Source organism: Barbus barbus (assembly GCF_936440315.1).
Source record: "Barbus barbus genome assembly, chromosome: 13".
NCBI classification, from domain to species: Eukaryota; Metazoa; Chordata; class Actinopteri; order Cypriniformes; family Cyprinidae; genus Barbus; species Barbus barbus.
The window spans coordinates 20,422,604-20,446,396 of record NC_136741.1 but is presented as its reverse complement, the minus strand read 5'-3'; the positions used below and the strand labels follow the sequence as shown (position 1 = coordinate 20,446,396).

Below are 23,793 nucleotides of genomic sequence, written 5' to 3'. Positions count from 1 at the left end.
GAATGAATGACAGATAATTTGCCTCTCCCCGTAGATTAATTAGTAGTCCTTTCCTCTTTTAATAAATCAAAATCTTGATGACAGCAAATTGTTAAAGGCTTCCTTTGGATAGTTATAATCTGCATGCAAGATGAGCCCTTGGTATAAAAGTAGCTCGAAGCCACTATAGTTTATTCAAGGTCTAGCCTCTGGGTTCAATAAAGGTTAGGCTCAATCAACAGAATTTATTAACATTAAAGGGGTCATGAACTACCTCTGTTTTTTTTATTTTGTGCTGTTCTCCGAGGTCCACTTAAAATGTTATCAAGATTTTTACGTCAAAAAACATCATAATTAAGAAGTAATAGACTATTATCTGTCTGTTTTTTGACCCCTTTCATCAGAATGCTCTGTTTGAATAGGTGTGGTGGATTGTAGTCTCGGAAGTAAATGCTCACTGCTATGATTGGCTAACACTTGGCACACAGCCTACGTCCTTCACAGATAGATGCTGCTGTGAAACCGAATAAATACTCACATCAAATTATCTGTTTAACAGACAAAGCAATAGTGATCACGTAATAAAAACAGTTACTTGCACTTGTGTGTTATGACATTACTGTCAGATCCAATATAGTCGGCACAGCATTGTCTTTTAGTTTCAATCTTTCTGAAAATGCCACATTGAATTGTGTCTTGTTTGTAAATGAATCCGCAGTATAATGAAGTGAACAAAGGACCGAGTTCTTACTGACACGGTCTGTAACTTCATTAAAAATAAAGTTCATCTACTCTTTGCTAATGTTTTTCCACAACTTGGCACTGCACAGCACCTTGTTGTCTTCTGAGCCATCTCTATCGTTTGATTTCTGTGTGGACCTGCACGTTCATCTCTCTCGTATCGATGTGCGGGGCTAAACAGGCAGCGATGTAGGTGCAGGCATTGATCTTCTTCTGCGGAGGTGGTCCTTATTCACACTATTGCATTAAAAAGTAGAACATCCCACAAGCTGTCGTTTTGGCAGACTTGCTTTAATTTAAGTTCTATTTAGACTAGCAAGAAAATGTTCAGATCTGAAACTTGCAGGATGTTTTTACAGTGCAGTGACCTCTTATATGTCAAAAGATCAAGGGAATTTTGGTTTCTAAATTCTAAAACCCCTTTAAGTTGACGTTATGGTGAAGCACCTACTATGGAACTCAATTTTTAAAGAATTCAAAAGAAAAAATTTAAATCTTATTTTAAAAAGCACTAGCAATATTTTTTCTCTTTAAATGCGTTATAATTCAACTTAAATTTTATTTATTAATTTATTTACAGTTATCAATGTGTTTATGGTGTTGCATTGTCAAGGTGTAAAATTGAATATTTAAAAATAAAACACCTTAGTGATGGATTTGTTTTTTGCAAACAAGCAGCTTTTCACTTCACAAGATGTTAACTGATGGACTGCAGTCTTCTTGATTACTTGTGGGATTACTGTGATGTTTTTTATCAGCTTTTTGGACTCTCATTCTGACGGCACCCATCCACTGCAGAGGATCTATTGGTGATGTACTGCTAAATTACTCCAAAACAAACTTATCTATATCTTGGATGGCCTGATCATAAGAAAACTTTTTATTTTGGGGTGAACTATTCCTTTAACTTGTGCTGGACCCGGAATATTCCCATACAATGTCATCCCATTGTTACTGATGTGACTGATGAAGCATTTTGTGATACAGAACTGTATTCTCCTAAGGCTGAGTGCTAGAGAACCATCGGATCACTCATACTCTACTCATGTATGTTTTCTAGTCACAATATGTGCGGTGCTAGTCTGTTAAGGACTCGATTGTTTTTCAGATTTTTTTTGGCTGCATGGTAAAGGATGGCAAGCCAAACCAAGAATGCTGCCAGCCTTTTCATTGACAGAGATTACTTAAAGACAGATGGCAAAGAAAGATGATGTTCAAACTGAGATCTTTATTAAACGGTCCTTTAATAACTAAGCCTTGGCAAGATTTAACGACTGTTTGAGAAGATTATGGTGTTATTATTTTGATCTTTATTCCAAGAGAAACATTTAATCAGCAATTTAAGCAGGAAAAACAGTAATTATGTCACATCTATCTCATTATTAAATGCCACTAGTGTTTCATTATCTTTTTAAAATATCTATTTGCATGTTAGCACTCGAAATCAACAAATAAGCAAATAAATAAACAAACAAAAGTTTGCTACTTCAGTGTGCATATTGCTTATGAAAATGGCACACACTTGATGTAGTGGAGTGGTTTTCACATGGTTTTGCTACAAGGCTTACAAAATAGGGACCTAAGACAGTGCCAAACTTATTTATTTAATATGCGCGTGTGTGTGCGCGTACGTGCGTGCGTGTGTGTGTGTGTACATATATATATATATATATAAGGGGAAGTCGTGGCCTAATGGTTAGAGAGTCGGACTTGTAATCCAAAGGTTGCGGGTTCGAGTCCCCGGCCGGCAGGGATTGTAGGTGGGGGGAGTGAATGTCCAGCGCTCTCTCCACCCTCAATACCACGACTGAGGTTCCTTGAGCAAGGCACCGAACCCCCAACTGCTCCCCGGGCGCTGCAGCATAAAATGGCTGCCCACTGCTCCGGGTGTGTGTTCACGGTGTGTGTGTGTTCACTGCTGTGTGTGTGCACGTTGGATGGGTTAAATGCACAGCACGAATTCCGAGTATGGGTCACCATACTTGGCTGAATGTCACTTCATATATATATATATATATATATATATATATATATATATATACAGTATATTGTATAAATAAAATAAAATGATGGCAATAATAATTAGCTTCACTAAGCAAGTGAACTCATATTAATTATAGCCTTTTTATGAGTTTAATTATTATAATTTATTTGCACAACACTCTGAGCCAACAGCTGAGAACTACTGTGTGTATGCCTAGCCATAGATATCTCAATTTCTTTCTATTGTCATGCTAATAATGGAGCTATTATATGAACATACAGTATGAATAAAATAAAAAGGAAACTCTTTAGTTATTTGATATTTCCAGACTGATGTCCACCAGGCTCACCCTATACGGACTGTGCCATTCATCAAGCAACTACTACAATTCATTGTGCTGCGATATGGCATTTTCTATCAATGACCTGTGCAATCTGTTCATTCCCCAGACAAATGCCACCAAGTTCTTTTTAGTCCACCTTATTCAAGCAAAAAGTCATTCCACGAGTAAGATGGGAAAATTGTGTTGCCTCTCAACCATGACAAAATCTAATATCAAGATGGACCTATTTTGAAGGCAGAACATCACACAAATAATGTATCTCTTCAGTGGTTTATAAAAAAAAAAATGCCATTAGCAAATGACCTGAGGTCTAGAATGACAGTACTCTGCCATTTTCCTTTACCCATCTTTTTTTATTGTATATATTTATTTATTTGTTCAACAATAGGTTGACTTGCTATGTTTGAATGCTTCAGAATTTTTTTCTTTAAGAATGTTGTTTTCTACTGAGCTATCTTTTTCAACACACAATATATCAGATACTGTATCATGCACACGAAGAAGGCAGATGGGGACAAACGTGAATGGGTGCCATCAGAATGAGCTTTCAAACAGCTGATAAAAATATCACAATAATCCACAAGTAATCCACACAACTCCAGTCCATCAAATAATAAAGATTTTTTACGAGTCCTTTATAATATTGCTTTCTCCAGTAAAAATGTCATATTGTCTGAGTTGTAAGAGAGATCAAGCACCTTTTAAAAGCAAATTACTTGTGGATTATTGTGATTTTTCTTTTTTTTTTTTTTTATTATTATTCTGACGGCACCCATTCACTTCAAATGATCCATTGGTTAGCAAGTGATGCACTGCTAAATTACTCCAAATCTGTTCCAATGAAGAAGCAAACTCTTCTACATCTTTGATAGCCTGGGGGTAAATAAATTTTCAGCAAATTTTATTTTACTATTCTTAAATTTTACTAACTATTCTTTTAACCCAAAGAACAGAATGAAGTAGAAGATATTAGCATATGTTTGGTTTTTATTGTGTGTAGTGTATTTTAACACTGAGCTAGGAAAATGAAGCATTTTGCTTTTTGAGGCATTCTAGCATTTATATACTCATTGTATCTTTATAGGAATCGGATGTTGCAAGCGAGCTGTTAAACAAAGCCACTTACAAACCCGCAACATTGCAGATTGATTTATGGGCCTGCACATTGACCACGTGGCATTGAGAAGGGAGGGTTAATGTTTTTTCAGACATCATCATTAGACATTTCTAGCTGTAGCAATAGTGCTTGTTACTGTGGAACAAAGCTCATATGTCAGAGTCATTAGAGAAGGAGAGCATGACACTGGCTTGGCCTCATCACTATTCGGGTGATTCATACAGCCAGAAGAGAGTCTGACACTTCAGCTACACATGCAGTGGCTGAAACTAAAGCTTCACACACTGCTTAGGAGAACTAATAGCCTGTGAAACCTCTGGTGCCAACACGCTACATTGATAAACACAACTTTTACCTGGTTGCACATAGTTAGTTAATATGTAATGGGCGTCTTCAAGCTAATTATGCGAACAAGTGCCGAACTGTTTGCAGGAGTGAATTTCTCTTGCCTGCAATTATATTGTCCAAAGACTTCTTATGTTTTCACAGTCTAACCTATTTACAGAAGCCATTGTGGAGGAGAGTGAGGGAAGGAGTGAGAAATTAGGAAAAAAGCGAATAAGCATAATGCATCCAATGAGAAATCCAAAAATACCTTGCCTCAGCTGTCAAGATAGTAGCTAATTAAAATATTATCTTTACTTTGCTTTCTTGATTACTCTTCATCGAGAGAACACATCATTGACTCCATCAAGGCTGCATTTTAAGTGAATATTTACCTGTTGTAATGACTTCCTGTCTATGCATTGATAAATGTTCCCGCTTTGTGATCTAGCACACTATACCACGATCTAGATCTCAACTCCGCCTTCAGCAGTCGACTGGCTTTGAAGAGTGCTGTCTCAGCTTTGTCAAACAGCTGTTTTCTGCACTATCCACTGATCTTCTGCTGGTGCTGTGGATGTCTTTTCACTATCTGCATCATCTGAAAACATCTCGGCAAAAATGGTGCTGATATTTCTCTCACTCGCTCACTGTGAGGACTTGATTTGATTTTGTCTTTGATTTCTTTCCCTTCCATTCCTCCCAAGATTGCTCATTTCCTCTCACGGTCGATCACTGCGAATCAATTGGAAGCCAATGTCTGACTGTTTCTGCTCATTCTTGTGTTTAAAGCAGTTGTCAGCATTGGCAGTCCAGTGCACTGCTTTAATAATTATGTATTTATTAAAATGGTAAACATTTATTAAGAACATTACCATGGCCACTGTTTGAGATAATATACAATACATTTATTCATCTGTCTGAGTAGAGGTTTGTCATTTTTTTTTTTTTTTTTTTTTTTTAAATAACCAGTGCAACCTTATAGTTAAAAAACTGTAAAATGTCATAAAGTTCAATTATTTATGTTAGAAATGTTGATTTGTGTATAATTGTGCATAATAATCCAAAAGAGTCAGGACATTTTAGGATTCCTGTTATGCAGTACATTTTCCCTTAATATATGTGTTAATATATTCACATAAAATATGAAACCCACACATCTTATGGAAATCGTATTGGTTATTATTTATGTAATTATTTATTTTTGTCACAATATCACAATAAAGTGAACATATAATAAAAAATTAAATAATGTGTACTTTGATTAAAGCAGAATGTTTTTTTCCATGTTCATGTAACATGAAAACTCATAAGCAATGTTCTCTCAGCACCGAAACCCCGCCCCTCTCGCCAGCTCGCAGCCAATGAGGAGTGGAGGAGGCTTGTCTCTGAAATGAATTGGATATTTTCATGGTGTGTATAGGAAGCGTCGGGTTTGAGCATCCGACATACGCGCAGTTGCACAGAGTAGACCTCCGGAGTCTATATGTATTTAGTGCTTCTTTGACACCGGGTTAAATTAATGTGTCGACCGAGGAGAAACAGTAGACTTTAATCGCGTCAATCGTTAATGGTTATGGGATTGCTTCACCGTAACTTCCAATTCATAAGAGACCTGTCTACCTGGAGAGAGAAGAGTGAAGACACAGCGACCACTTCTCCTCGCGATAGTTTTTTTCTTCTCTTCACCCGGATTATACGGCACAAGACGTTGGAAATATACTCGATAGCGGAAGCAGAGAGTTGGATGCTGGCTTTCCAGGGCTGTTCTCGCTTCGCGATGGTGTTTAAAACAAGTTGAACTGAGCCAAATTTTCAAAGGTCACCCTCAACAATCTCCCTATGCTTTGCTTTTACAATCATTTGCTTTTAACTGTAGAACTGTAGAGGTTATTGACTTCAGTGCTTGAAACATCGGACACCTGGAGAAGGTAAACTTAGAACTATAATACATATGATTTAATTAAACTACAAGTATTAATATAATATTTAAATAATATTTACTTTAAGTATAGGCTAATTGCAAGCATAATCTTTACATAATCCTTTTATTTGCGTTAGAGAAATGCATGTGACAATTTTACTGTATTGTTGAGAAGAATGTTTCAGAAACACAGATTGAAAATGGCTGAAAAATGACAATATAATTAGGAAATAAATGTAATATTTTTAAGCCTATTTTTATACTTTATATCAGAGGTTTTCAATTTTTAAAGACCCTGGGACCCCCAGCCAAACTCTCAGACAACCCATATAATCTCCATATAAAAGATGCTATTTTTTCGGTAACACGTTATAATAACTTTCATTAAGAGCAATAATTATTAATACTACATTATATAGTGCTTAACAATAGTAAGAAAGCAAAAAATTTATTAAGAATTAGAAATGATCAAGTATATAATTATACTATATTGTCTCCACAGACCTCCTAGTCTTTAGGAACCACAGATTGACAACCATGGACTTTTACAGCTGTGTTAGAAAATAGGTGTCAAGACACACTTGAATTTACTGTAATGTCTTTGTTGTTTCAGAAGGCGGGGAAAGTTTGGAGAGAATGTCGAGTCGCAGGGTGAAGCATGAGCTGCCAGTATACTGATTTTAGACTGGCGTATCTGATGAGTCTATGGGTGTGTGTTGTACTAAGCTTTCACTGCTGGGTTCTAGCCCCTGTGGCAGCCTCCCATGATGCCGCTGGTCCATTTGGGTGGCTCCTTTCAGATAAGGGGCCTTTTCATCACTCACAGGAATTTGCAGAATTTGTGGAGCGTTATCAGCAGGGCTTCACATCCAAATATAAGATTTACAGGTGAGTTGGATAATTACTTCTGTTATTTATTGCCACTGGTGTGTAAAATGTGTTGGAATTTTTCATGATATGCAGAATTATATGGTGCTTTTCATTTATGTGTAGACATATTACCATATAACGAAGTTGACAAGACACCTTGATGGAGGCAGGCGTATTTTGTTTACTGGTGTGTAAACTTTAGATTAGAATAGAATAGAAACTTCCAAATGCAAATTGCCACATGAGTGTACTGATGGAAATTTTGGGGTATTTTTGCTATGCAATATAAACGAGACTATATATGGTATTTTGGTATACATATATACGGTAAACATGTATGGACGAAATGGACTGGGGGAAAGTAGTAATTAGGTAGTAATTAAATTTAAAAAAATATTTTTCAATGTTAAAATATTTTTAATATGCCATAATGTTACTGATACGCTGGGTGAACAATGTGTTTCATGAGTCACTTTAAGAATTTTTGTCAAGAAACTAGAAAATTGTTTTCAAGTTCAAAGTGTGATTAGAAATTTTTATTGCCAGATTATTAGTTGCAATTGATGTGAGGTGAGGTGTTGTGGGAGCTTGTGCTGAGTTAGAGCTGAGGATTAGATGAAGTGATAAACAGCCCAAAAGGGGAGGAGAAAAAAGCGGGGAAAGTGTTGGCTGAACTGAACCTGACTGACACGCTCATTTGGCAGGGCCGTTGGACCACACTGCCAGGCGCAGATGGAGATGGCAACATTGGGGTTAGTCAGACGTTCTCTCCTCAACATACAGTGTGTATCTGTGAATACTCCACTGGCTTTAATTTTTTTTTTTTTTTTGGTAGAGGCAGACTATAGGAGTCAACAAAATCACAGTTGTGCTTTCTCAATGTCAGATCTCCCCCTGCTGGTGTAAACCAGCAGCTCGCATGCGCATGTGTGTGCGCGCGCTAGAGTGCTCGTGTCTACTTGATTTTACTTTGCATGCTAGACAGGGCTCCTATCCCAACATCCCTTGTGACTTTTAAGTACCTTGCTTTCACACTGGCAGTACAGAGAGGGACAGGTTTGTATCTGCCACAAATCTGAGTTGAGAGAGAATCAATTCTGCTTCCTGGCATCTTAACTTTCTTTGTCTTGTATGAGACATTTGAGGAAAGATAAGGATGTGTGATATTGGAACAGTTTTATAAGCCTATATGCGTGTGTGCATGTGTCATCTCTTTTTTGGTCTTTTTATAGAATACTTTGAAATTCAGAAAAGTGTAGAAGAAAGTTTCACGTTTCATATCGAATTTCTAGTAATGTTCACAAATAATTACTAAGAAATGTTAACACATTGAATTAAGTGTGAAATTTTGAAGCAGAAATCCTTAAATTGTATTTGTTTGTAAAATGTACTCCAGTACTTTTTATTTATAACTTTGAAAACTCTCTCTCTCTCTCTTTTACAGCTGCTTTTATATTCAGCAACTCAAACCTGTGTTCATTACACGATGACTGTAAATAAATCTTGAGCCGCTGTCCCACCTGCTTGGTTGGTCTGAATAATAAATCCCTAAAATTCTCGCCTCAAAATTGTACAACATCAGCATCTGCAGTTTGTTTGCATTTTCAAAAACACACCTACTGTAGGTTGTTAGGAACTTGCTTGTGGTAACAGGTAGGTGTGCGGTGACATAGATTGAAGGTAAATTTGTGTCAGATGTTATATTCTTTTGCTCCCCATTTACCTTCCGTCAAAGGTTGAACAGAGCCCAAGGGTACAGTAAAGAGTCAGTAATGTCTATCCTTCCTGTCAGATGCATGAAAGGGATCTCATAAAACACCAGACATATGCTGCCTGACAAGAGTGTGATGGGAGGGTTCTGCACGGGAGGATGGGTGGGTGAGACGGACAAGCCGATGGCAGCGGAAAAGGTTGCCAGAGCAGATACGTGCTCACTTGTTCCTCCCAGAGATGCTAATAGCGAAGCTCCACGAGCACAAGGTGACAGCAATTGTCGGCTTAGCCAGAGCTGTGTGAGCAACAATGTGGATAAGCAGTAATTCTCCCACGCAAACACTGTCTTGCTGAAGTTTTCCTGCACTCTGGAATGGGACTTGATGTTTAAAGTCGACAGAGTCTGTGATGCTTTTTACATCAGAATTAGACAGAACATGTGTACTTTTGATCTTTTACTGGAATTAAAAGTATTAGGAAGATTTGAATACATCGTAGTCCTATATTTAAAAAATGTGGTTGTGTTTAAAATATTTGCTAGTGTTTTCAGATGATAAATGGCCAAATATTTATATATCTTCAATTATGTATGCAGAGAAGGAGAGTTGAGCTGTATGGCTTTAATGTCTGCTTTTATGTGGTCGTGTTGATGGTGCTAAAGTTTTATTACCTTTTTATTAATTAGTAAGTCATTACTTCAGTATACAAGTCTGTATATATAAAACTGTAAACAAAAGAAGATATTAAGGGATTTAAGGAATGTGGTTAAATCTATAAACGTAGGGCTCACATTTTTCAAGATTAATGTAATTAATCTTAAAGTAAAATTGTAAAATGCTTAATTAAAAACATATATAACCATAGCACATAGCCAGACCGCTGCTTATCCAGCTTGGAATAAGGACGATGTTGAATAAATCAAGATTTCCAATTAAGAAAGCATCTGAAAGGTTTTAAGAGGAATAAATATAATTGAATTATTATACATCCTAAAAAAATTTACAAGTCATAAGTGTTATTAATGTCTGAAGCATTAGAGGTCTATTAGCCTCCAGCCTCTTCAGCATTAAAATAGATTTAGACGGAAAATGTTTAGCCTAACGACAATAATGTCTGAAGATTTTCCATAAAAGTCTCAGATCATTGATTGCTCAATTAGTGGCTCAACTTTGTGCTATTTTAGAGGGCTATTTAACTTAATGCAGTTGTGTGTGTACTGTGTACAGGACATTACGAACAGCTAGGTTCTGTAGAAATTCTTTGAACTGCTCTTATTAAATGAATATATTTTGGTGTTGTCCTGGAAATCAAACCGGAGCAAAGACTGTGATGTTCACCGGTGTGGAATTTCAAATTAAACACATGAAGGGCATCCGGTATGGCATATTTGACAATTTATTATTATTTTATTTTCATTCATGGAATGAAATGGTTGCTTTGAACACCTCCCCTTTACTGTTGGATTTATTTTGTCCTTATATTATTTTCCTGCACCAGTTATATGTTATACAAGTCAAGGAGAATTCAATTTAAATCCAACTGCACAATAATGCTTTTACAAAGGCTATTTGAACAAGAAGTTAATTTTGAATAACTCATATTTTACACATAATATGGTCAGTTATTTTGTTTATTTTTGCATCGCCAAGGGTAGTAGTTCAAATCAGCTAGCAACTTGGGTGAATTATGGCAATCTTGAGCATTCTTTGCATTTTTGACCTTCATACCAACAAATAGGATTTTATCATACAACAACCCAACTAGAATATGCGGTAACATTTTATTTGAAGCCTTTGAATGCATTATAAAGGTATTTATAATGCACACTCTAATGCATTATATCTTTTCAAATATAATTGTAAGGAAAGTTAAAATGCTCTACAATATTGGCAGATTTCTTTTTACATCTTAAATTGGTTGTTTGCCATATGTTTTACTTCACTGTACTTTCTAAAAGTGTAACAATGCATAGATAATGTATTAAAACGGTGGTTATAAGCATTCATGAAATCACACAATGCATTATTAGGTGTTATGGGACATAATTCATGAAAAAGTTAAAATGTGTATTCATGCTGGTCACATATTATTAGTTTGTGCTGAATATAGTGTAATCAGACAGTAGTCATTAATATTTTATAAGTAGCTTAAATAAATGCAAACATCAGGGCATGTAAAAACATCTCCAGCCTCCCAAAAACACCCAGAGGGCTAAAATACTATTAAATATAAATTAAATATAAACGATTTAAGTAAAGTGTTACTGAATATGCTAAAGCTATCATAGACCAGAAATGTATACAACAGAGATTGGGTGTCCCAGAATACCCTAATTCACCCTATATAAGAGAACAAGAGAAGGTGGGTGGAGAAAGAGAGATCGACAGAAGGAGAGGGAGAGAGAGATATCAGGCTAGTAGCGTCAGGCCCTAGCTAATCGTCTCATTATTTATGTTTCAAGACATGTATATCCCCTGAGTATGCTTGCACTTGCATTGGAAACACAATCAAGGACAAAACACCTACTGGCTGCTCGGTCATTGCTATGGTAGATTGTTTTCCTAGTTCAGTTTATCAGGGCCAGCGCTCGACTGAGAGAGATGAGCAGTTGGACTTCCCGTATGGGAATTGAATGATGGAAGCTCACAGAGGTGCGTATGTTAAGTCATCTCACAACTGACAGGAGCGATGATGACCGGTGCTTTGATGAATCAATATTTCAGTATGAAGAAATACTCTTTGAATAAATAGCGAATGTCCTTTGTTGACCAATTAGCTCTAAATTTAGGTCCAAAAAAGTTTCTTAAGTCCTAAATGACTTCTGCCGTGGAAAGAGTGAGGCCGTAATGAGCGTGTTTACATCAGATTAATGTTATCATAAAGAAGTGTTTGATAAACACAACTAATGAGGTGTAGCCTGAGCTCTCAATTTGCCTCAGGTTAGTCTTGAAATAAAAATCAAGTTAAGACCACAATATAAATACAGCTGGTTGTTGGCAATAAACCAACTACTATAATAGTTTTATATGACTTTTGAAATTAGAGCTGTCAAGAAGGTTTCATTGAATGTTTTGTTAGCATTTACAACGTTAAACAAGGAAACACTTTGTTTTCATGATGATAAAGCATGAATATGTTCTTCATGATGGAAGACTATGAAACTTACATTTATTAAAGAAAAGTTACAAAAGATTTTGATTAAATTTTTTTTTATTCTTTTTAACTTTCTATTTATCAAAGAATCCTGAAAAAAAGGTTTCCGAAGGATCAAATGACACTGAAGCCTAGAGTAATGACTTCTAAAAATTCAGTTGTAGCATCACAGGACCAGTATGTTTAAAATGTAAGTATTTTAAATTGTATAAATATTGCTGTTGTACTATAATTTTGATCAAATATATGCAGCTTTGGTAATTAGACTTCTTTTGAAAATACCTTTTGAAAGAATCTTTAAAGGAACAGCTCATTCAAAAATAAAAATTTGGAAAAAATTTACTCACCCGGCCATCCACGGTGTAGATGAGTTTGTTTCTTCAGCAGAACAGATTTGGAGAAATATAACATTTCATCTCCTGCTCACCAATGGATCCTCTGCAGTGAATGGGTGCCGTCAGAATGAAGTTTCAAACAGCTGATAAAAACATCACAATAATCCATTAGTAATGTATGTGTGTGTACACTGTTGCAGTGTTGTACATCTACTGTACATGGCTTCCTCTGTGAATGCTGACAGACTAACAGGCTCTCAATCAGTGACTGACACCTTTTGACATGTTTCCGTGCAGCAAGCATTTATTACATGAGAGTTTCTAGATTTATGGACTGTTTGAGTTGCAGCCTGACACAGATAGTCTTAGATACAAATGCCATCCCTCCTTGCTGAGTGTGTTAACCGATTTGTAGGTCAATGTAACGAAATAACAGCCTCAAACATTATTAAAAATGCAATAGAACATGCACATATATTTTCAATGCAGAGTGCAAATTCAGATTGAGAATTGGCTTTCTCAGATACAAGTGATCTATGTTATGCATTGCAGGCTTACAGAATAAATATTACTGTTCAAAAGTTTGGGGGCTGTTTTTTATCTTAAAAAGCGCTTATTCTTACCAATGCTGCACTTATTTGATCAAAAATACAATAAAACAGTAATATTGTGAAATGTTATTAAAAAGTAATATATTCCTGTGCTAAAGCTAAATTTTCAGCTGACAGTCTTTGTCAGATGATCCTCCAGAAATCATTTTAAAATGCTGATTTTGTGCTCAAGAAACATTTTTTTATTACAAACAGTACAAATCAGTGCTTGATAGTTTTGTGGAAACCACGATACCTCTTTTTTTCAGGATTCTTTGAGTCTTTGTTTAAAACATAAATCTTTTAACATTAAAAAAAGTATCACTGACCGAAAGCTTTTGAAAGAGCATTTATTTGCATACATCTGCATTGTGTTGCATGCAGTTATGAATTATCTCTTTCCCCTTTTATTCCACTTGTATAAAAAATTCAAAACTGTGGTGAGAAGTGCCCTCTTCCATGACAAAAATGATCCAACTTTTAAAAATGGTTCTTGAGACCCCTTCATTTGTGTTCCATTCCATTGCACTTCTAGGTTAACTATTTTTGAACGTGAAAATGTGTTCTGTGTGAACAGCTTTTTACTGATTTTGTACTTCTCGCTTTCTGTAAATGAAGTTTGGTAAGGCGTGATACCTACAGCAGCATCTGTCTGTGAACTCGCAAAAACATTAATATCATAGTTCAAACTAGATGGAAAACCTGTATTGCAGAAATTACGTATGGAATGGAGCATGGAGCATAATTTTTTGTGTTAATTTTTTATAATTAATCACATAAATTTTTACTTGAAACGAATTAGTTTAATAATCGAATATAATTAACTTAACACAAAACCATTTTTGCCTATCCACAAATCTCATTTAGAGCGTGTTGCATAACATTGCAAAAATGTTGCATAAATCCGGCTCATTCCTCTTAATGAAGACCGAATGTAAGAGTCATGCGGATGTTTCAAACACAGCACTGCCTCCGACATTATAACAAGCTGGTCTCATTTGCTTGTGCTGTGACATTCTCGGTCTCCCTTTGGCTTCAGAGTGCTTCCTCTGGAGCATGTTCTCACCATTGACTCCGTGTAGCTGTGGGTCTCTGTGGGGAAGGCTGACAGGTAGTTCTTCAATATGCCTCCTCCCGCTGTGAGGCTGTAGTGTGTGCTCAGTGGTGGATTAGCCTCCAGCTCCATCCATAACTGTCCATCAAGAACTTTTGTTCTGACACAGTGTCGATCATACTTTCGCTCTCCATTTCATCTCTTTCTGTCCCTCTTCCCTTCCATTTGTCTTTCTCTGTCTCATTGTCTTTGCCGCTCTTATTTTCCACTGTCAATAAGTGTCATCTGTTATTATAAACACTTAGCAAGTCATATTCTGTAATATAATATATAGGGTGTAATGAAGCAAAATGACCCCAAGGGTATGCTCTGCTGAATTTTGACATTTGTGACAACATGTCTGAGATTTATTCTTCACATCAGTTTTCATTTTAGAGATTTGCATATTTTCAGTTTGAGTCAATGAAATTGATAAGATGCATTTTAAATTTAAAATTGAAATAAAACCATTTAATCTTTTACATTAATTAAAATTTTAATGTAATATAGTAAAACAAGTAAATGTCTATAAATATTCAAATGAAAATGATTGTTAAATGCACATTGTTCTTAAAGTGTCTTTCCCCAGCTTCTGTAATATTGGTAGGGTAGAATTTTATATTACAGTCCTGTTCCGTATGCACATAATATGTATTACAATAACTAGATAATAACTATGTACTAACCCTGAACCTACCCCTAAACCAAACCTTAACCCATGTAGTTACCTTATATTACAGTATTTTCTTAGGTAATTACACCAAGTACATAATTGCATGTACTGTAAAATAAAGTTTAACCCTTGAGGAAAAATGCAGTATATTAAATTGTATTATACAGTATTAGTATCATATTAAAGAGATAAGAGATATTTCCAAAATTCTACTAAATTTGTTCCAGATCTGAGTTTCTTTCTTCTGTTGAACAAAAAAAGAAGATAGTTTGAAGAATGCTGGTAACCAAACAGATACCCATGGGCTTCCATAATATGGGGGGAAAGTCAGTGGCTACCATCAACTGTTTGGTTTCCAAATCTTTTTTGCATTCAGCAGCAGAAAGGATCTTTGTTCCAACTTGAGGGTGAGTAAACAATGACAAAAGTTTCATTTGTGGGTGAACTATCCCTTTAATATACTAACTAATATATGATTAGCACTGTTACTTGTGTTTTGCATTCTGCATTTCTAAGCAAGTATTTTCTTTTGCCATACCAAATTAATAGTAACATAGTAGAAGCATCTTACTGGTAGCTCAATATAGTGATGATCATTCTTTTAAAGTATACTCTATATTCTGAAGTATTAAATAAAGTTGCAGCGCTAAAAGTTATATAAGGAACATTTCACTGTATTGTGCTGAGAAGCTTTTGCTGTAAATGAAAGACAGAAAAAGGATAGTGCCAGCTGATTTTCTCAAACAAAATCCCAGCTGTTGAACAGACTCCTCTTACCTTTTATCCGTGAAAGAAAGAAGCTTGCCATTGTTACAGATTAGTCCCAGTCAGCCCTTCTTCAGTGGAAAAGTCACAAAAAAACAAATTGCACCATTATGTAGAGGACAACAGCTTTAAAAGCAGTCCAGAGCAATTCCTAAAGCTGAAGTTGGAAAAAAATAAAGAGAATGCATAATATGATTTGAATTGCAAGCACGGGGGTCATGCAGTCATCACATTTTCTCCTCAGCAGGTCTTAACTGAATATGCGTTGTATTCAAGCTGCGTGAAGGTTTCTCAGACCTCTTAAATTTTATTTTATTTTTTTAGCCTGGGGAATATATAGGACGGCAATTTAAAAAAAGCTTAAACTGTACTGTGGCTAACACTGAACCAGATATTAAAACAAACTCTCCCAGCTGTTGAAAAAATTATGTTCAGGATTTCTCCCTCCTGTGTCCATTGTGGTTCAAATGAAGGACATTTCCAAATAGGGTGTATGTGTGTGTGTTTTTGTGTGACCTTGCAGAGAGTTTGGGCGCTGGAAGGTGAACAGCCTGGCTCTGGAGAGAGAGGACAATGGCGTGGCTCTACCCCTCGATCCAGAGTTCATGCAGACCATCAGACAGTTGGGCCGCAGACCCACCCTCGGTGCCATTACCGAGAACATCATCAGGAAATATGGCACACACTTTCTGCTTTCAGCTACACTCGGAGGTACTTGAACAAAGCTGACTGTTCATTTACATATATGCATTTTGGCAGACACTTTTATCTGCCAAACATTTTAGACAACCCAATATCTGCAAATGTGAACACACGAACATCTAGAGCTCTGACATCTGTTTTTGATATCTGTGAATTAAAAAAAGAGATTAAAAAAACAAGTTTCAAAAAATGCCACAGTTGTAACACATGGTCATTTGCACAAACATTAATTACAAAGACATCTGTTGCATAAATCTACAGTACTTTCTGGTGTCTTTATATATATCTATATTTTCTTCTATGTGCATCATCCACACAACATGCTGAACTCAATAATTACAGTGTTATTAAATACTTTAATTAAAAACTTTAACATGAAACTTTATTTTTAATTGATACATTTTCATATATACTCATATTCATGAACTATGCATCTGCATTATGTAAAGTGTTAACATGATTTTAATGACAGTTTACTTTCTCATTATTTATAAATGTTGTATTTTATTTGATTAATTGTCCATTTTCTATTCCCTTCATAGATATTCACTGTATAGATAATTCCCTTGCTTCACTCTTCCTAACATATTTTTTTTTTTACTTAATGAAGCCATTTTCCCGTGTTCCTCACTATTTTATGTTTCTTTGCCCTGTTGCAGGTGAGGAGGCGTTGACTATATTTGTAGACAAGAGGAGGCTAAGCCGGACGGCGGACCTGACTGACTCAAATGGCACGTCTGTGACTCTGGAGGCACTGCACCAGCTGGCTGCCTCCTACTTCATAGACAGAGAGAGCACTCTGCGCAAACTGCACCACCTCCAGATTGCTTCCACTGCCATCAAGGTAACCCTGTGGCCTAGATGCGCACAGACCTGGGGACCTGACCCCCGTTTGAGTGCTTATTTTTGGAAAGGAGTTTGACTTGAGCTCGGCTGTTTCTATTGTTTTGCGGCTGCATCATTCGGAGATCAAAAGAAGTGGGTTAAATATTAGAGAAGCACAGCAGTTTTTCCTGCATTTCTTTTCTTGGTCATAGAAAGGATGAGGTATTAATGAATCACAGGTTTGAACAAAATGATGTGTGTACACACAGAGGAGCATTCGATTTAAGTTAAATTGTGTTTGAAAGGCACAGTTTTTTAAACAAATATTCAGGTTTAAGCTCTTTGACACATCATATATCAGTTAATCCAAAACAAGTTACCCATAGCAAGCAATATGTGTCAGGTCAGTGATTGTGCTTGAAACAGCAGCCCACATGCTCTGCACTAAATGAGTTAAATGCTTTCTGCACAATGCATTCTATGCACTCCTAAATGCATGTTGGAAAGAGTTAGAATGGTGGTTTGAATAACAGGATGGTTCTATATTGATATCTTGTCGTATCTTTGCTGACCTCATTATAAGGATGGGAACTGTAAATAGTTTGACGATTCAGAATCAATCCTCTTAATGATTCCAGTTCCTTAATGAATTCCTTAAATATTCTTTTAATACTTTTCTAAAACATTTTGTGTGCATGTTTTCTCCAATTCCCACCAAGGCTGCATATAGTTGATCAGTAAAAACAGTGATATTGTGAAATATTACAATTTAAAATTACTGTCCTTTTAGATATATTTTAAAATATAAATTATTCCTGTGATGTAATGGCGAAGCTGCCATTACTCCAGTCTTAAGTGTCACACGATCCTTCAGGAATAATTGTAATATGCTGATTTGGTGCTCAAGAAACACTTGTTCTTATTTTTAATGTTGAAAACATTTTAGCTGCTTAAGTGAAGTGACATTCAGCCAAGTATGGTGACCCATACTCAGAATTCGTGCTCTGCATTTAACCCATCCAACGTGCACACACACAGCAGTGAACACACACCCACCGTGAACACACACCCAGAGCAGTGGGCAGCCATTTTATGTTGCAGCGCCCGGGGAGCAGTTGGGGGTTCGGTGCCTTGCTCAAGGGCACCTCAGTCGTGGTATTGAGGGTGGAGAGAGCGCTGGACATTCACTCCCCCCACCTACAATTGGGGGTTCGGTGCCTTGCTCAAGGGCACCTCAGTTGTGGTATTGAGGGTGGAGAGAGCGCTGGACATTCACTCCCCCCACCTACAATCCCTGCCGGCCGGAGACTCGAACCCGCAACCTTTGTATTACAAGTCCGACTCTCTAACCATTAGGCCTCGACTTCCCCTTTTTTTCTTTTTTTTTGAAGATATTTAATATTTTGGTATAAAGGTTTTCTTTGATGTATATGACAGAATATGATTTATTTGTAATATAAATGTTTTGTAACAATATAAATGTATTAACTGTCACTATTGAGCAATTTAATGTGTCCTTTTTGAAAAAAAAAGTATTAATTTAAAAAAAAAGTACTGACCCCAAACTTTTGAATGGAAGTGAAGTCAATAATGAAATACTGAGATGATTTCGATAAATTTAGTGGTGGGATTTTTTTCTTTTTAGTGCTGGCATCATGAATGCAATTAAATAATTGGTTATATAATAAAGAAAGAATATATTTAAAAAATGTGGTTAGATATTCATTGTCATTTATAAAATACTGCTGACAATTACATGTTGTCATATAAACAACCACCTTGTAACTACATTTATTTAGGTTTCACTGTTAGTAGTAAGCTGTGTTTGTGTTTGATTTACTAAAAAAAGAACCGGCTGCACTGTATCATAATTTATGTGAATGAGTCCTTCTGTAACTGGACTAGCTGTGTTGTGATAGTGCTGTTAGTAGTGCAGTAAACACTGTTAGTATCGTATTAAATCAGCATCGGTGCAAGAACGGACGGCATTAGTCGGTTCCGGTATTTAAAAGAATGCAACTCTATTCCCAACACTACTTGATTGTAGTTGATTTGTATTTCCCTGGAGCAAGACACATTGCCTCCTGACAGCAAGTGTCTTAGCTTAAGAGCTTATAAGCTATCTTGATGGAAGTGAGCAGATGGAGGTCCTTTTAGATGCCTTTATTTGCCTGGCATTTCAGGTGATTGATGTGAAATATTCTCAGGATCAGCAGTCTTTAATTCAGCCCATGGATTTTTACCTCACAACATGGATTAAGACGGATGTGAATATAAAGGCTCTCTACACCAAACCGGCGATTCTTTCTGTGGCAAATGCAACGTTTGAGCGAGAGTGGTCTGCTCAAATGGAAGAGCTGTTTTCTTGAGGGAGTATAGAGGGAATATAGCAAATATATAAATAAATATGAAGGTGCTGGTGGAATTATGCATCAGTGTGACAAATTATCTGTTCCATTTCAATAATTTCTTTGAGAGCCCAGCCCATTCCTCAGCCATATTGAATATAAGTGAGGTGTCAGGCTCTAATGAATAAGAGACTTATGAGGAGGATTTTCTGCACCTACAATAATAAATGAATCTTTAACCTCCACAGTCAGAGATGACAGTGGACAGGAAATGCGCTGAGTGCCAGTTGACATCCATCACAGTATTTCGTTTTGATTTACAGGAGGGAGGAGTGTTAGTTGAGGTTTATAACAATCAGAGCATGTTTAGAGATGCTTGGAGTATTCAGGTCTGCACATTTTAATGTCCAACTGCATTATGTCGCCTGATGTGCCTTCTGGTGATATACTTGCAAGCCATCACACTAAGTGGCCAGAATTTATAAGCTTGGATGAACACTAGGCAATGGGTCAAGGACTCATTAGAACTTAGATTTTCTAATGAATAGGGATCAGTAAAAATATCAATTTTCTGATTAATCAGTTCATTTGAACAACCCGATATTGATTGATTAATCATACCCCCGTGTTACAGATGTCACAGAGACAGTTCCTCCAGGCACTCTCAAACACAAGCTTCTTTTATATACTACTTATCTGCATCAGTTTGTCGCTCTTATTAGAAATAAATGATGTCCTACTGAGCTCCATTTCGCTCCCTCTGTGATGTAGAAAGGGGATCTTAATATAATATTACCACCCCTTAATCTGCAAGTTTCCACCTACGGTGCCGCCATTTTTTCACAAGCGACAACGTTGTACCAGTTCTAACGCCATGGCGAATGTTCGAGCAAAGCATGCTAACTGTTCTGTCTTTGGCTTCAATGATGAGCACAGAACACGGTTTAGAGCCCCATCCTCAGGAGAAAAGAGAGCAGTGGATTTATTGATTTATTTACTGTATATTACACTGCTGCCACACAGATCTAATATAAACATGCAATTTCTTTCCCAGCTGTTTACCTTCACAGACATAATCTATTTTTTTTGTAACACATTTGTATTTTTAACATAAACCTGTATGTATTTAACAGTTTAAGCACAATAAGAAATGAAAGAGAAATTAGTTTAGTACTTGCATGCTGTGTGACAGCCACTTTCTGTGCGTGTGCTTCGGATGTGTGCACTCAGAAAACTGTATATCAGAGGTTTAAATTAACCCTTAAATGCATGAATGTTTCGCCAATCATTATTACATATTTGGGTCTTTGGCGACCCGGACCTATATATCCAGCACGGATGGATCTCTAACTGCTGCAATAGCAAAAAACTCTCTTGATATTTTAAGAGCAATTACAGAAGAATAAAATAAAGCATATTTTGTTACTTTTTGAAACTTAAAAGGGTTCAATTTGAGCAGATGATTTTTACCATCGCTGTCATCGTGAGAGAACACTTTCACAGTACATGCCTCATATTCACGATCTCAACCATATTCTCAAAACGATCGTTTTCAATGATTTCATTTTCAATATTTTGATCACTGGCAGCTTATTCATCACATCTAGCATCAAATGGCAGTGGCATTTATATTTTATTGCATATAGTAATTGCTCTGCAGCAAAGCCATTCAAACTTGTTCAATTTTTGCTGATGATATCCGTTTGTTTTATGCCTGCGGTAATAATGAGTGAAACTTCACGTCATCTTTGTGTATATCAAACAGTGCCACCTTGAGGAAAACATATACATTGCACGTATTGAGTCATCAGATATGTAAATATAGTTGCACAGAAAAAAAATACCTCGGGTCTCCAGCGACCAGTGGTGGAAAGAGTACTGAAAAAATATACTCAAGTAAAAGTACCATTACCTTCCAAAAAAATGTAGTGTAAGTAGACTAAAAGTACTTGTCCAAAAAACTGCTTGAGTAAGAGTAAAAGAGTAGCCTATTTAAAAGTACTCATGAGTACTGAGTGGTGAGTACTGAGCTGTAGGGTCCTACTCTTTTTAGCATTTATATGTTGCCCCTTGGGCAGATTATTCAAAAATATGGTCTGGGTTATCATTGCTATGCAGATGATACCCAGATTTACATTAGTACTCAACCTGATGTCACATCGGCACTTTCAACTTTATCTGCTTGTTTACTGGAAATACAGGTCTGGATGAAACAGAACTTCCTACAGTTAAACTGTTCAAAAACTGAAGTTCTATTGATTGGCACTTCGACTGCTGTAAATAGATGTAATAATTTTAAACTTTTAGTGGATGATTGCCAGATTCTTCCTTCTGTACAGGCTCGGAATTTGGGTGTGATTTTTGATGCACAGCTGACTTTTAACACTCATTTTAAGAACGTTACTAAAATAGCTTTTTATCATCTTCGAAATATTGCACGTATAAGACCGTTTCTTTCTATGCATGATGCAGAAAGGCTTATTCATGCCTTTATAACATCAAGGCTTGATTATTGTAATTCCCTCTTTGAAGGGTTATCTGTAAATCTCGGTCTCTCTGGTCTGCTTGCTCTCTTACTCTGTATCAGCCCCGTTGTAAACTTAAAACGATGGGTGGGAGGTCATTCTCTTGTATTGCTCCTAGGTTGTGGAATTCTCTACCGCCTTCGATAAGAAATGCTTCATCTTTTGGTTGTTTTAAGAAATTACTTAAAACATATCTTTTTAGTGAAGCTTTTAAGTTATAATTTTGCAGTTGCTGTTGTTATTGTGTTTGTGTGATTGCTGTTATGAAGTGGTTGTTTCTTTTATTGCTGTTTTATATTGTTGTAGCACCTTGAGTGTAAGAAAGGCGCATTACAAATAAAAAATATTATTATTATTATTATTATTATATTATTTGTAGATTCTACCCCATCATAATAAACGCTGTACACTGCAATTTATACATTTAAACAACGTTGTACATTCTGTAATTCACATTATCTGGTTTGTTTTAAAGAATGAAGAATATCTATCATCCAGCAGTTTTAATAATACAAATACAAACACCATTAGAAACTCACAGACAGTACAGCATCACGCAGCATGATATGGGTTAAAATGAGAGCCCATATTTCTCTCCAAAACGGTGCCAGTTTTAGCGTTTTGCAATAAAGAAATAAGAATAACTTAACTTGGTAATTTATGTAACAATTTTAACATAAATGCACATTTTTCTAGAATGATGGCATCATGCCATACCTTTAATACATTTACTCAAATTTTTATGTCGATAAAACAATTTGTAAGGAAAAATGCATTAAATAGCAAAGTATTTCTGGGGAAACTTTTTCAAAAGAAAACACAAATGCACATCTCTTTGCTGAGCCGCGGCGGTCTCGGTGAATCAGCAGCATCCACAACTGAATGGAACAAAAAGTGTTGAACTTGAAAATTGTTTATGCGCGAGTGCACTTGCTAAATGAAGGCGGGTTGTATAAAATGGATTGTATTTAAAAAAAAAAAAAAAAGTTTATTAATGAGCTGCATTTTTATTACATCATGCGCTGACACAGATGCAGTAATGCCACGGGTCATCAATAAGGTGCAGATTGGTCCTCAGTTTGAGTACATTATTTCAAATTGTTTTACAGTGTTTCCAACACGCTTTTTCACAAACTCATCAAAAGTCAACAAGTTCAACAAGCAAGAACGACTTATCCAAGTGACTGCAGCAGAACGCACGCGAGAGACGAGGCAGCGCAGATCGTGCGTCTCATAAGTGAGTGGGAATTTACCGAACATGGCACTTGCGGGAGTTAACACTGTACGCAATACCCACAACCTCACACCAAATTTCAGGCCGTGTAGATAGGCAAGCATATATACAAATAAAGTAAGCAGAAATCCAAAATTTACCTTAACGTATTAGAGGAAGATGCGACTGAATTGATGCTTGAAGAATGCACTTCCATCATGCATGATAAACAGCAGTTAGCGGTTAAAGTTTTCTATGCACAATTTGATTTGATGAAAGTCACGAGACCGATTACTATCTCTCTATCCAATCACATTAATGGATAAAAATTAAATAAAAATAAGCATGTAACGACCACAAACGGAGGAAAATAGCAGAGTAAAATTACAGATACATCACTTAAAATATACTCAAGTAAAAGTAAAAGTGCACAATTTTTAAACTACTCAAAAAAGTACAATTACTGATAAAAGCTACTTAATTACTGTAACGTGAGTATTTGTAATTCGTTACTTGACACCCCTGCCAGCAACCCTATACACTTTTTACAAAAATTAATCAGAAGACAGGCATTAT

The 23,793-nt window shown here is 36.2% G+C and overlaps 1 protein-coding gene across 1 annotated transcript in view; it reads left to right on the top strand.

The window, feature by feature from the left end:
- Positions 1-7,070: 7,070 nt before the first annotated feature.
- LOC306879239 (BMP/retinoic acid-inducible neural-specific protein 3-like) overlaps positions 7,071-23,793 on the top strand; it is a gene marked incomplete at both ends in the record, with an annotated part of 30,880 nt that continues 14,157 nt past the window's right edge. The window contains 3 exons of the mRNA XM_079432022.1: positions 7,071-7,300; positions 16,128-16,315; positions 16,966-17,150. Coding sequence (XP_079288148.1) covers positions 7,071-7,300; positions 16,128-16,315; positions 16,966-17,150 — 603 coding nt within the window. The remainder of the gene's footprint in view (positions 7,301-16,127; positions 16,316-16,965; positions 17,151-23,793) is intronic.